Source organism: Toxorhynchites rutilus, chromosome 2 (assembly GCF_029784135.1).
Source record: "Toxorhynchites rutilus septentrionalis strain SRP chromosome 2, ASM2978413v1, whole genome shotgun sequence".
Classification (NCBI taxonomy): Eukaryota; Metazoa; Arthropoda; class Insecta; order Diptera; family Culicidae; genus Toxorhynchites; species Toxorhynchites rutilus.
In genome coordinates, this window is record NC_073745.1 from 152,881,752 (window position 1) to 152,895,985 (window position 14,234).

Genomic DNA, 14,234 nt, shown 5'->3' on the forward strand with positions numbered 1-14,234 from the left:
TGTCAAGCAAGTTCCCAGTTCGTTTCAGTGTTTTCAGTGCATTTGCACTCTATAGAAATATTAGAATAAGGGACTGTGAATTGAAATATGCGCTTGGTGCTTGATTTTCTGCTACGCTAAGTCCCACATTTTAATTGATCCAAATTTAGCTCTCCCAGGCTTTCCATCTAAAAGGTGCAGGTAACATAGCGGCGATTAATTGTACCCGTGAAACAAATATAAAAGCAGTTTTCTGCGATTTCAGTGTTACTCTAGACAACAAGCAGTGCATGTTAATGTTGGGTTTAATTTGTAATTTACATTGAGAAAAAATGACATATGGCCAGCTTATGCACTGCTCGCACAACGGAACGATCCATGAACCATTAACACTCCGTCGGGAGCAACTGATCTGGTAGGCACATCTCGAACGGTTCCCGGAATAAATCGCCACAGAAAACGACTGCAACAGAAACCACCGCTTATAAAATGTGTAGTAGGCTATAAATATTGTGGCGCGGTATTGTATTTCAAAACAAGAATTAACCGGGCAAACGTATCGCCCCAGGCAAACGTAACGCCCCGGGCAGACGTATACCGTCCGACGCTCGCTAGAGCTCGGTCGGACATTGCTAAAGGATCGTATCCTATGTTTCAAACTAACCGGGCAATCAGTGGATCCCAGGTTTGCGTGCGAGACACCGCCGCTTCCGACGGCGGGTCGGCGGTGGACTCGGATTGCGTCATCTTGGCGGCATGGGCCGCCTCGATTCCTTATCCTCGCCAAATGGGGACTTCGTCCCCATTACATTGTCCTCAGAATAAATTTCGAAAAACGAGAACAAGAGAATAAATTTATAATAGAAATGTGAGGCACATGATGTTTTTCCCGCGCCAAATATTTCTAGCCTACTACACTTTTTCTAAGCGGTTGTTTCTGTTGCAGTTGTTTACTGTGGCGATTTATTCCGGTCACCATCTCGAACATTTTGGTTTGTCCCACCCACTTTAAACGTCATCCCCACACCCCCGAATTGTTTCTTACGTATTCTTAGAACATATACTGCCGTTCTACGTATAGTTGACCCCAGTTACTTTTTGACAATTTTGACTTTTCTTCATAAAACGATGATTTTATGCCTAATCTTACGGAAAAACACAAAAAAAAATTATTGCTTGTTCCCAGATTTTAAAAAAATATCAAACTCAATTGTCTCATGTAGATAAAGGGTGTGTCACATCAAATTGCATCACGGAAAAAACGCTGTAGAAATTCGCCCAGTAGACCGATCCTTTTGAAAATTTTAGACAGTAAAATAAAAACTATTAAACAACATTTGGCATTTTTTTTTTATTCATACTTCGAGCTCAAGCCCGTATACTCGCACCTTCCTCTTTACCCCGTCCATAAGGTTCTGTACAACGTCAGGTTGTAGTTTTTTTTGAACCAGAAATCCATTTTCTCTTGAAGTCCGCCTCCGATTTGACAACTTTTGGGTTCTTCCGGAGGGCCTGCTTCATAATCGCCCAATATTTCTCTATTGGGCGAAGCTCCGGCACGTTGGGCGGGTTCATTTCCTTTGGCACGAAGGTGACCCCGTTGGCTTCGTACCACTCCAACACGTCCTTTGAATAGTGGTACGAAGCGAGATCCGGCCAGAAGATGGTCGGGCCCTCGTGCTGCTTCAATAGTGATAGTAAGCGCTTCTGTAGGCACTCCTTAAGGTAAACCTGCCCGTTTACCGTGCCGGTCATCACGAAGGGGGCGCTCCGCTTTCCGCAAGAGCAGATCGCTTGCCACACCATGTACTTTTTGGCAAACTTGGGTAGTTTCTGCTTGCGAATCTCCTCCGGAACGCTTAATTTATCCTCTGCGGAGAAGAACAACAGGCCCGGCAGCTGACGAAAGTCCGCTTTGACGTAGGTTTCGTCGTCCATTACCAGGCAATGCGGCTTCGTCAGCATTTCGGTGTACAGCTTCCGGGCTCACGTCTTCCCCACCATGTTTTGCCTTTCGTCGCGGTTAGGAGCCTTCTGAACCTTGTATGTACGCAGGCCCTCCCGCTGCTTGGTCCGCTGGACGAATGAACTTGACAAATTCAGCTTATTGGCGACATCCCGGACCGAACTTCTCGGATCACGTCTAAAATGCTTAACTACGCGCTTGTGATCTTTTTCACTGACGGAGCATCCATTTTTGCCGTTCTTCACCTTCCGGTCGATGGTTATGTTCTCGAAGTATCGTTTTAGTACTCTGCTGACCGTGGATTGGACGATTCCCAGCATCTTACCGATGTCCCGATGTGACAACTCCGGATTCTCGAAATGAGTGCACAGGATTAATTCACGACGCTCTTTTTCGTTCGACGACATTTTTCTAAATTTACGAAAAATTGACAGTGAAGCATGGCCAACGTGATCTATACACTCTTATCTGATTATAAGCGAAAGCTGAAGATATAATTCCTAAAAATTAAATTTCTACAGCGTTTTTTCCGTGATGCAATTTGATGTGACACACCCTTTATTAAAAACATAACTGTCCCACCATGTATTTTTGTGTAGTTTAACAGAACAAATGTACATCTTGTTACATACAAAACGCAGGAGACATTACGTTCAGGACCACAGAGATGAGTTTTCAGCAGGTCTCATTCGAGTGCACTAGATGGAAATCTATTAGGCTGTCAAAAAAGTCCTGCGGTATTTCCGCGAGGTGTCGTTGTAAGCGCGTAGTTCTAGTTGTATTCATTGTATCGAGTCATACTATAGCTTGTTGGAAAGGTATTTTTGCGCGCTATAATATAGTCCTTGACAGTGTGACAGTGTGTTGTTTGGTTAAGTCGTTCGTGAGTTATAGTGTCGCAAATATGGAGCAAAATAAAGAGAAAATCCGACATATTTTACAGTACTACTATGACAAAGGCAAAAATGCATCTCAAGCTGCCAATAAAATTTGTGCAGTTTATGGACCCGATACATAAAGATGCGCCACGCTCCGGAAGGCCTGTCGTCGAAAATTGCGACAAAATCGCTGAATTAGCCGAGAAAGACCGGCATAGTAGCAGCCGTAGCATCGGCCAAAAGCTGGGGATAAGTCATCAAACCGTTATTAACCGAAGCTCTATGTATGGGTGCCACACACGTTGAAGCAAAAAAAAACATCTTTGACCGTATCGACGCATGTGAATCGCTGCTGAATCGCAACAAAATCGACCCGTTTCTGAAGCGGATGGTGACTGGCGATGAAAAGTGGGTCACTTACGACAACGTGAAGCGCAAACGGTCGTGGTCGAAGCCCGCTGAAGCGGCTCAGACGGTGGCCAAGCCCTCATTAACGGCCAGGAAGGTTCTGCTGTGTGTTTGGTGGGATTGTCAAAGAATAATCTATTCTGAGATGCTTCCCTATGGCCAAACGCTCAATTCGGACCTGTACTGCCAACAACTGGACCGCTCGAAGGTAGCACTCATGAAGAAGAGGCCATCTTTGATAAACAGAAGCCGCATTGTCTTCCATCAGGACAACGCCAGGCCGCACACTTCTTTGGTGACGCGCCAGAAGCTCCGGGAGCTCGGATGGGAGGTTCTTTGGTTCTTTTGCATCCGCCGTATAGTCCGGACCTTGCACCAAGTGACTACCACCTGTTTTTGTCCATGGCGAACGAGCTAGGTAGTCAGAAGTTAGCCACAAAAGAGGCCTGTGAAAATTGGCTATCCGAGTTTTTTTTTCCAATAAGGAAGCGAGCTTCTATAACAGGGGTATTATGAAGTTGGCATCTCGTTGGAAACAAGAAATCGAACAAAACGGCGCATATTTAACTTAAAACAGATGATAAAAAAAATACCGCAGGACTTTTTTGACAGCCTGATATATATATATATATATATATATATATATATATATATATATATATATATATATATATATATATATATATATATATATTTCTGTCTGTCTGTCTGTCTGATCCTTATGGACTCGGAAACTACTAAACCGATCAACTTGAAAATTGGTATTTAGGGGTTTTTTGGGAAGGTTCTCGTGATAGTTTGAGACCCCTCCCCCCCTCTCTAAGGGGGGGCTGCCATACAAATGAAACACAAATTTCTGCATTACTCAAGAATTAATCAAGCAAATGAAACCAAATTTGCCATGTGAAGGTTTTAGAGTGCAATAAATGTTTTTACGATGGTACGATACTCCTCCCCCTTTTCTTAGGGGGGGCTGTCATACAAATGAAACACCAATTTTTGCATTACTCGACAATTAATCAAGCAAATGAAACCAAATATGGCATATTGAGGTTTTAGGGTGCAATAAATGTTCCTATGTTGGTTAGACTCTCCACCCCTCCTCTCTAAGGGGGGCCTGCCATACAAATGAAAAACGAATTCCTGCATTACTCGAGAATTAATCAAGCAAATGAAACCAAATTTGGCATGTGGAGGTTTTAGGGTGCAATAAATGTTCCTGTGTTGGTTAGACTCTCCACCCCTCCTCTAAAGGTGGGCTGCCATACAAACGAAACACAAACTTCTGCATAACTCGAGAACTAATCAAGCACAATTTGGGATGTGAGGGTTTTTGGGTATGAGAAATGTTTCTATAATGGTATGACACCCTTCCCTCCTCTGGAATGGAGAGGGGGTTCCATAAAAATATTACACATATTTCAACCAAAAACATTCCAACCAAACATATCAATTGAAAATTTTAGGAAAACTCTAAAAGAAAAAGGGAAAATTCGGAAAATTAAATTCCCATATGTTCTACAATTACATAGTGCATAGTGCAAGTGCTGTTAGTCCATTTGATGTTTGCGCTAGCGAAATTGATCTTTGTTCGAAACTGGAAATGGATTTTAATGTGATGAAACGCACTCCTATATCTTCTCCTATCTATACAAAAAAAAGGATCGCCGGATGTGTTGATAAGAGCAGAACTCGAGGAAGGAATTGTCCGATTTAGGGCTGTCTTTATTCTATTATATTTTCTGTATAAAACATTTATTCCATGTAACGGAGAAACATGTTATTTACAAGTGGTTGAAAAATCTTGAACGTGAATTGTGTCTGAAAATAATCTGATATTGTAATGATGAGTTTTGTTAGAAATACTAGGAAATTTATAGTAAAAGGTGAATTCAACGGGGTCGAATAGAAAATCAATCAATGAACAGTTCTGCGATTAGACCCATGAACTTGCTCATAGTAAGAAAACGTGAATGTTTGAAGGTATGGATAACAAAAAACAAATTTTGGGCGGGACGAAGTTTGCCGGGTCAGCTAGTTACGTATAAAGTATAAGGATTGAAGTAAAGCATTCAGGATAGAATTTTCTACTAAATTACACTTTCACCTGATTGGAAACCGAATATAATATTCATTAATTAATATCTGTTATTTGTTAGTTATTAGTTTCTTCATAATACATACATAACAGCGATTCCTCCCACAATGCTGTAGAAGCCAACGTCTGTTTGATTCAACTATTCAAGTATATGAAACAGGTCGCAGGTAAACATCATGAATTGTAAGCTATCCTAAACAATACAACACCTTGTATAAATTTCTCTATTTCGGCAAGATGCCGCTGTACAATGACCCTGTTCCAACATCAGTGTTATGTCTATGTATGCTAAAAAACAGGTGTTCGTGGCGCGCAACTAAGCGATCAGATGTCGCTTGATATTTGCGCGATGTCACACGAGTCACAGCATCAAAAGATCCATTGCATCACTTCAAAAAACCAATTCAACACAATGCGCGCCGCCCGAAGACATGCGACGGTATAAAAGAAGACAACACAATCAGCCCGTTTATCAGTGACATCGTTGCTACTAGCCACAGATCATCTTCCCACCAGCGCTAAAATGAAAGCGAAGGTAAAACACCAAATTTGAAACCGAACCGACCGAAATCCGTCAATTAACCAGCTTCAAAATGTTAATCAGATTGCCGTACTTGGCGCCCTCGTGTTAGTGACCTTCGCGAATGCTCAGCACGCGAAACTGGTTGAGCGAGAGCAGAACCTCGACCCGGATGGTACATACTCGTACCAGTATCGGCTCTCGGATGGGACGGAAGCCCAAGAGCAAGGTCGTGGCGGACAGTTCGTTACCGGAGGATACCGTTACACTTCACCCGAGGGTGAACTGATTCAGATTACCTACACGGCCGATGAAAATGGATACAATCCGCAGGGAGATGCTATTCCACAGCCTCCGCCTATTCCCGAGGCGATCCTCAGGGCATTGGAATACATTCGAACGCATGCAAGGCCGTCTAGGAAGTGAAAATGAAGCGTGGTGTTTATGTTGCTGTTAGTGATAATTTGTGCAAAAGTTGTTTTATGTGAAGTAACAATTGGATTCTATAATGATTGTGATAGTGTAAATAATAATGGTGTGGAATATAAAGTTGTGTTCAAAACAAATATTGTGTTCTTAGTTTCATCACTTCGGATGCGATTGTGATCTACTTAGTGCTTTTCCGAAAAAAATGGGTTCAGAAATCGATCGAGAAGATATTAACATCAGTTCTTTTGAAAGTCAAAAGAAATTTCAACGAGGCTACGCTTTATGAAACCTTCGCAAAAGTCAGTGAATGAAAGTACGAGTTATTTCAATGTCATATTTATCACCTCTGTCTTATAACTATTCTAACTCAAAAAATGTTTAGGACAGATTATCACAGAAGGAGAGGCTTAACAGTAATGAAAGCGACAGTCTTCCGAATTCTCAATTCAGGAAAGAGTACCTAAAGGAAATGCGCTTTTTCAACGCAGTATCACTTACGTCTTTTTTAAAAATACTTAGCTGATGTATTTTTTATATAGAAAATATTAGCAAAATGATTTCTATGGCTCTTCTTTCATAGAACAACTCTTCGCCCGGAAGCGATATGATTAAATTCGTTCTTCTAAAAAATCTTCCCGATATCGCAAAAAGATGCTTCCTAGACATATTCCCGAATGGAGACAGGTCGAAGTAATAGCAATTCAAAAGCCTGGCAAACCAGCGTTTGACCATAACTCATACCGTCCGATTGATATGCTTTCGTGTATTAGAACATTGTTGGAAAACATTATCCTTCGAGGAATCGATCAATGGATCGAGACAAATAATTTGCTATCAAGTACACAATTTGGGTTTCGCAAGAGCAAAGGAACAAACGATTGTCTACACCCAAAATTGATTTTCAGCTCATGTTTTGACATCCCGATTTATTACATTAAGTGAGCGTAAAAATGCCATGACTCACAAATACTGGTAAGCATTTGTATAATATATATGGTACGGCAGTATAAGGTTAATACGAGCGAGCGAAACAAGAGACACGTTTCAAATAAGCACGCATTACTTAGCCACAGCCCAGACCGAGATGGATATAGATCTTTCTTATGCTGGAAAGTGTTTGCTAAGAGTGAAATTAGAAAACACTTTCCAACTTCAACTTGTAATGAGATGTAATATCATCACGCTCCTCCCCAACAGCATCATTAGCTATGTGGATAACGTGATCGTGTAAAACAGTTTTGCATCCCAGCCGGCCCTGGTTCGATCCCCGTTGATATGTCGTTTAGATTTTTTTTGGGGCAATCCTCAAAAAAGATGAAAAAAGAAAAAAGAGATGTCTGCTTCCATACATACAAACATTTTGAAGCGTTGAGGGACAGATGACATTATCTGCCTATTTAACGCTTCAAGACATGAAATGACATGTTTTACCGTCGAAAATGAAATGCTTTCTGACAACGCTAGTTTGGGTGTAGCGTTGCTTTCCACAGATATTCTACTGGCCTTAGAATGGCCATAGAATTTACACAGATGTTGACATCCTGGGATATTGAAAATTTCCCGTACGAAATGTTGTCAGAAAAGAGAATGAACTTCACCCTTGGGCAACTTACAACTTCCAGAAATAGTTATATGGGTCTGCCCCCAAAGCTTATGTATCAGCCCCCTTCTGTATAATTTTTATGTAAATGATATTGGCAGTTGTTTAGCAGAACAATGCACGCTAAGACAGCGTGGTTTCCATAAAGGGCCAGCAGGCAGAAAACTTGCAAAGACCATTGCAAAATTCCTTAGATCTTGGGCAAGGAATTTAGGAATTGAATTCTCGCCGCAGAAAACGGAAATGGTAGTATTTACTCGAAAGCTGTCCCCAGCCCAATTGCAATTTAAGCTTTTGGGCAGAAACACTATCCAATCATTAACCTTCAAATACCTTGGGGTCTGGTTTGATTCAAAAAGCAATTCGAATACTCACATTACGTATTTGAAGCAAAAATGCCAAAAGAGGGTCATACTTCACTTCAGTGATGGGTCTCGTCTCAATGGATTCACTGGCTTCGGTGTTTTCAATGAAAATTCTTGCGCCTTCCGTAAACTGCAGGAACCTTGTTCCCAGTGGCGCAGTGTAACCAGGTGACACCCGAGGCGGTGTCTTGGATGTCCTTGGAAACCTTGTTATCACTTCTTTGTTTTTGTTTTCTAATGAAAAACCAATCCTAATCATAAATATTAATTTTTTTATTTCAATTTGCGGTCCAGGAAACATATTATTAACAGAAGCAAATTGTCTGAACCCATCGTCATAGTCAAAGGAATGGACACATTCATTTTCAATTGTCAACTAAGCTAATCTATTTTAGCTTGCCTGTCTCATCGTTAAAGCAATTTTAGAAAGCTTTTTTCATAAGATGTCACAGAAACGCGAACGGTTAGTAACAGTTTCAAACTCACTGTAAGCCTTGGATGCGTTCCTTGGAAACGATTATTCCATTCATGCCTAACACATCCAATCCAGCTTAACGATTGGCATCGTCCAGGGTAATTCCAGGGGCCTTGAAAGGTCTTAGTATCTCTAGCACAAGCTTACTTTCCGAAAATTCGCCAAAGAAATTTACCAGATTGGGAATCGACATTTCAGTTCGCTGTAAGATGCTGATAACATGTGCCAAGTTTGAATTACTTCATGATTTTAGGCTTCTTCTTTGATCGATTAAGAACGCGCTTGTCATTCATTTGAAAAATAGCGAATGGGAAATTGTGGTTCACCCGCCTTATAGCCCAGACCTTGCTCCTTCCTACTGCTATTTGCAGAACACTTCGAATCGAATACGGTTGACTTCAGAAAAAGGTACAAAAAACGTGCAGGATTGGTTCTTGGCTTTAAAAGATGAGTGCTTCTTTCGCGACGAAATTCGTAAATTCTCCAGAAAGATGAGAAGAAGTATTGGCTAGCGATGGCTAACACTTTGAATAATTTATTAATTCATTTTACTGTTATAAATGAGTTTTTCACGCCGAAAAATGTAAAATGAAAAATGCCGAAATTAGTTCGTTGCAAGTTTAATAGAATTAAAATTAAATATGATGGTCGTGGGTGTCACCTCTGAGGGTAACACCCGGCCGGACCGCCCCCCGTACACGACGCCACTGCTTGTTACGTTTATGTTGTTGAGCTGGCAGCAATTGACTTCGCATTTGGTACTATCTCCAACAAGCCTGCAGACCATTACTTCATTTTCTCGAATAGACTCAGTTCGCTTGAGGCTCTCCAGTCGATGAAAACTAGTAGGCACCCATCTTGATCGAAAGATCAAATAAGCCTTTGTATGGGTACCCTCTCATAGCTGAATTCCTGGCATAAGAAGGCAGACATTCTCGCAAAGGTGGGTGCCCAGGAAGGAACACTGGAAGTCTTGGGCCGAGGTTACATTCAATTTCATACAAAGGCAGCGATTATAATTGGTTTTGTCAATCTAAGTGTATCTTAAGCATTTCAAGGTTGTCAAAACCAGTATATAGAGATCGTTTTTACTGTTGAACGATTTTTCGCAGTTCGCAGCCTGTTATGCATATATGATTTCGTATAGATCGATTTTACGATAGTGTTATATAATTAATTGGATTCGATCTCACTTTATATGCGGCTTAGAATATGCCAAGTTATGCGATTTAATGTTTGCTGGGTATGTACCTATCAGAGACCTATATTCGATCAAATCCTACTAAACGTAGAATTACCATGAAATCTTGTGTAAACAAATTTTGTATTAGCGGTTCTATGAAGCATATGCGATAGCGTTACAAATGAATGAATTGGGAAAAAAACAAAAATCACCTTGAATGTACAGTGAGGAAAAACGAACTAAACGATAGGTTGATATTTGAAACAATTTTTACTGAATGTTTTTTTATCAACCAGAAGGCGAGGTGAAAAGCTTTACTGCCTTATTGAAACTTCCGATATGCAGGATTTAGCTGATAAAAAATTTGAGAGAAAAATATCCTTACAAACAAATCGTTACCTTACGACCCAGAGGCCACTTATGTTAACGTGCATAAATAACAAATGAACCGCTCAGCACATTTCTTAGCCGCAGTCCGGTTATAGTTGCTCATCTTCTTCTTCTTTTTGGCTTTAAGAGGGTTTAAACTTTTCAGTTCATTCGCCTCTAGATAGTTGCTCATCTTAGTTTTATTTCTGTACAACATGTACAACAACGCACCCCCCTAGAAATAATAACCACACGACTATGCGTGTATTTCCCTTTCATTTTCATCTAGTCTCATCCCCAAAAATACTAAACATAACTTGTTGGACAGAGGAACCGGTTATCGGTATCTTCCAACCAGGGTTGCCAACTATAATTTTAAAAAATCAGGGAGAATGAAAATAAAAATCAGGATAAATCAGAATAGCTCGTATTGGGTTGTATGAAAAGTTAATGTCGATTTTTGGGAAAACAAAAACATAATTTTCAATCAAAATAATTTAATTTTGTATCCATAGTTCTGTTTCACAATCTTCCACCATCTTTCACACAGCTTGAATATTCTATCCTCTCAGAACATGTTTGCTTCCTCGTCGAATACTGCTGCGAGCCATGCATTTGAGGAACAGGTTGCTTGGTAGTAGCTGATTAGACAGAATCCATTCCAAATCTCACCAGAAACAGAGTATATCTGCCTTCGGGCGAAGACCGGGTATGTAAAAAAAAAAATAATAAGCCTGGTATAAATCCTCGCATAAGCGGAAATGCTAGTGTTTCACCTGACTTTTTGATCGTTTATATTTTTTCCGAAAAACCTACAGCATCACTACAGTGCATAGTTGCAGAGAAATCAATATTCAAATTTTCATTGAATTCATCATCCATGCTTTGGAATGAATCATTACTCGACAAATGAGAAAAGCATATCAGTGGAAGCGTAGCAGTGGAAGACTTGTTGAATTCTTCCTAATTTTTATGATATTTAGTACTGTTATAGATATATTTACAATAGTCCCATCATTAAAGTTGATTCTGCTGTGAAACAGATTAACAAATTATATATAAAATCTTTTTATATTGACTATGGATTCAAAAATTGTCTCTTGAGTAATTTAGGAAAACCACGAAACAATTGAGGGTAGATATAAAAAAGTTAAGTACAGATTTGCGTCTAGAGAATTTAACTTAATGTATGATATATACAAGTGCGATCCGAAGAACTATCATGAAAGAAAACTTTGACATGGAAACCAGTATATTTATTACGAATAATGTTAAGAGTACAAAAATCAGGAAAAATCAGGATCATTTCAGAAAAATCAGGATAAAATGAGTGTTCGTCAGGATATCAGGGAGCGTGCTAAAAAGTCTGGGATATCCTGAAAAATCAGGAAGGTTGGCATCTCTGCTTCCAACTATGTTGGTATCCAGGCTAAAACCGGGTTGACATCTTCCGGATGGCCTCGAACTGTTGGCAAGTTTTGGAATACAAGATAATACCACACTGACGCATCCCAAATAAACCAACAAAGCTAAACGACCGAAGCCGGTCAAGTTTTGCTATGATCACACGATGTTTATCGATTATCGATCAGTTCATCGGCACTCGATAAGCTCTTTGCTGGCGGAATACATTTGCATACTTATTTATTTTCGATAGAGGACTAATAATAGTAATCAGTTTGAACACAGACAAATTGTGCCATTAGAATGCTAATCAGCATATATCTTGTTCGTAGATAACAAGTGAACTTTAACACTTTCGCTCTTGTGCTTAAAAGTGAACGTTTGCCTTCAACTAGATATGTCTAAGGAATCCCATTCGGCAGTCTCAAATCATGCCGAATGTCTTCTCTCGTGAGTTGAAGCGAGCAAAGGTTATTTTCGTAGTAAACAGGTAGTGAATTGACACTTAACATTTCGGTCATACAAAGGCAACGATTATAATTGGTTTTGTCAATCTAAGTGTATCTTCGGCATTTTAAGGTTGTCAAAACCAGTATATAGAGATCGTTCTACTGATATGCCCAATACACATTGTAAATAGGAAGCTGTGCTTCTGTGCTATACCTGTAATCTAAAACATAGTCAAGTGAAGCTTAAATGATCTAGAAATTGAACAGATTGTTGTGTCTATTCAATATATTCAATGTCGTTTAGCTTTGATATTCAATGAATCGGAAAACTTTTACTGATAGATTTTCAAGATAAAGTGTAAAACAAATTATTCATCGTTATTTCGAAGAAAATACCTAACTTATTAATAGAAGCGATCGATCGTGAGCTCAAAAACTCAGAGCCCCGAATTGACCATCTATATGTTGTTATAAAATAATTACGTCCAAGCAACAATTATAAGGGATGGAGATCGAACCACGGTCGAATGATGATCGATTCATCCATACAACTGCTCTGCTCTGCAAGAAACATCGGGCCGATGTGCTATTAATATCCCAACAATGACAATGAACAGAAAGAATACTCTTACGCCTAAATGGCTACTAACTACTGTGTAATTTGCAATTCATAGAAACCATAAACATTTAACATGTACACGATTAAAACCTGCTCTATTACAGCTAAAACGCTCATGAGCCTAAATAAATAAACAAAAGTTTAAAAAACTGATAAACAGACGAAAAAGTGGAATGACCGAAAGTGGCGAATTCGTTCAGGATTTTCCCCACCCGGTTCCACAAACTTTGCGTTTCGAAACACTTCCACTTCTGCCTAACTATTGACACTTTGCGATCGTATGTCTGCCTTCAACCACCACAGCAAGGAACTATACTAATATTATACTTTAATCAACAATTTATCAATTCTTACTTTTTCTAAACGAATTTTAGTGTCTAGTAATCCTTTTTATGAATCAAAATGGTGCTCCTTTGAATAATAGATCGCAGTATTCACCATGAATAAAAGTTGTCACCCATGCATGAGGAGAGGCTTAATGGAAAACTCCAAGTACTGCGGCTTTCTTTTCCCTTCTTTTGAAAGTCGAAAACAATCTTTCGGAACTTTCAATTCATAGTATCATATGAGAGTGAAAAGGATTACTATCTGTTTTCGAAATAATTGTTTCTATTTCCCTCAGAAAAGTGAATGTATGAAAATTTGCCGGTTGATTGAAATTTCAATTCGATTTGGAAAGCGTTGATCAATTTCAGAATTTCATCTTTAGTATGGTAATCCTTGTTCATCGCGAGTTTTGAAGATTTTGCTTGATTTTTTACCAGAAATTGTTTATATCGATATTGCAGCGAAATTAAGATAAATAGAAGTTGGGTGTCAAAGAACAAACTGTAGAACGGTTAGAAAGCTTTAATTTAATTGATAAAAACAAGTTTAATATGAATTTATAGGACGAAATTAATAATAACACATTAAGAATTACCAACTTTGAAGTTTTCCATTTCCAAAGTGTTATTCAAATTCACTAATTTAGATGTTTTACAACTATATCCTGTACTAAATTTTCTCATCTTTCTAACGGAAGCAACAGAATCGTCTTCCGTAGCGCACTTTTGAATGTAGCGCCAGTTTGAGGCAACAGAGTTCGAAACAAACGAAAAGTTCTATAACTCTGTCATTATTGAAATTCTAACACATCCGTAGAAGAAATTTTTTTATCAAATATGATCCTACATCACCTCCCGAATGAATTCGGTTTTTTATATGAGAAAGGTATGTTATGACTTCAAGGGAATGAATCAAAAATCAAATTCTTCTTTTATATTCCAAAAACGAAAAACACGATTTTGACACGATTATATACAGGATTCGATTCTATGCAGTGAAAATAAATCCGAAACTGTATATAATGGAGTCCGTCCTGTATTGGGAAAGAATATTTATCCAAGTGGTTTTAAAAATCGTTATTTTCAGAAATCTGTTGGTTTCTAACTCTTCTACCCGGAATACTTCTATAATCTTGACGAAGAGTTACGTCTTTCGAGAACATATT

General features: G+C 39.2%; 1 protein-coding gene across 1 annotated transcript; it reads left to right on the forward strand.

Moving 5' to 3' along the window:
• Positions 1-5,816: 5,816 nt before the first annotated feature.
• On the forward strand, positions 5,817-6,284 carry LOC129770337 (pupal cuticle protein Edg-78E-like). The gene is made up of 2 exons (XM_055773084.1): positions 5,817-5,864; positions 5,934-6,284. Exons 1-2 carry the CDS (start codon positions 5,853-5,855, stop codon positions 6,273-6,275), a joined length of 354 nt encoding a protein of 117 aa, XP_055629059.1. The 5' UTR covers positions 5,817-5,852; the 3' UTR covers positions 6,276-6,284.
• The last annotated feature ends 7,950 nt before the right edge of the window (positions 6,285-14,234 follow it).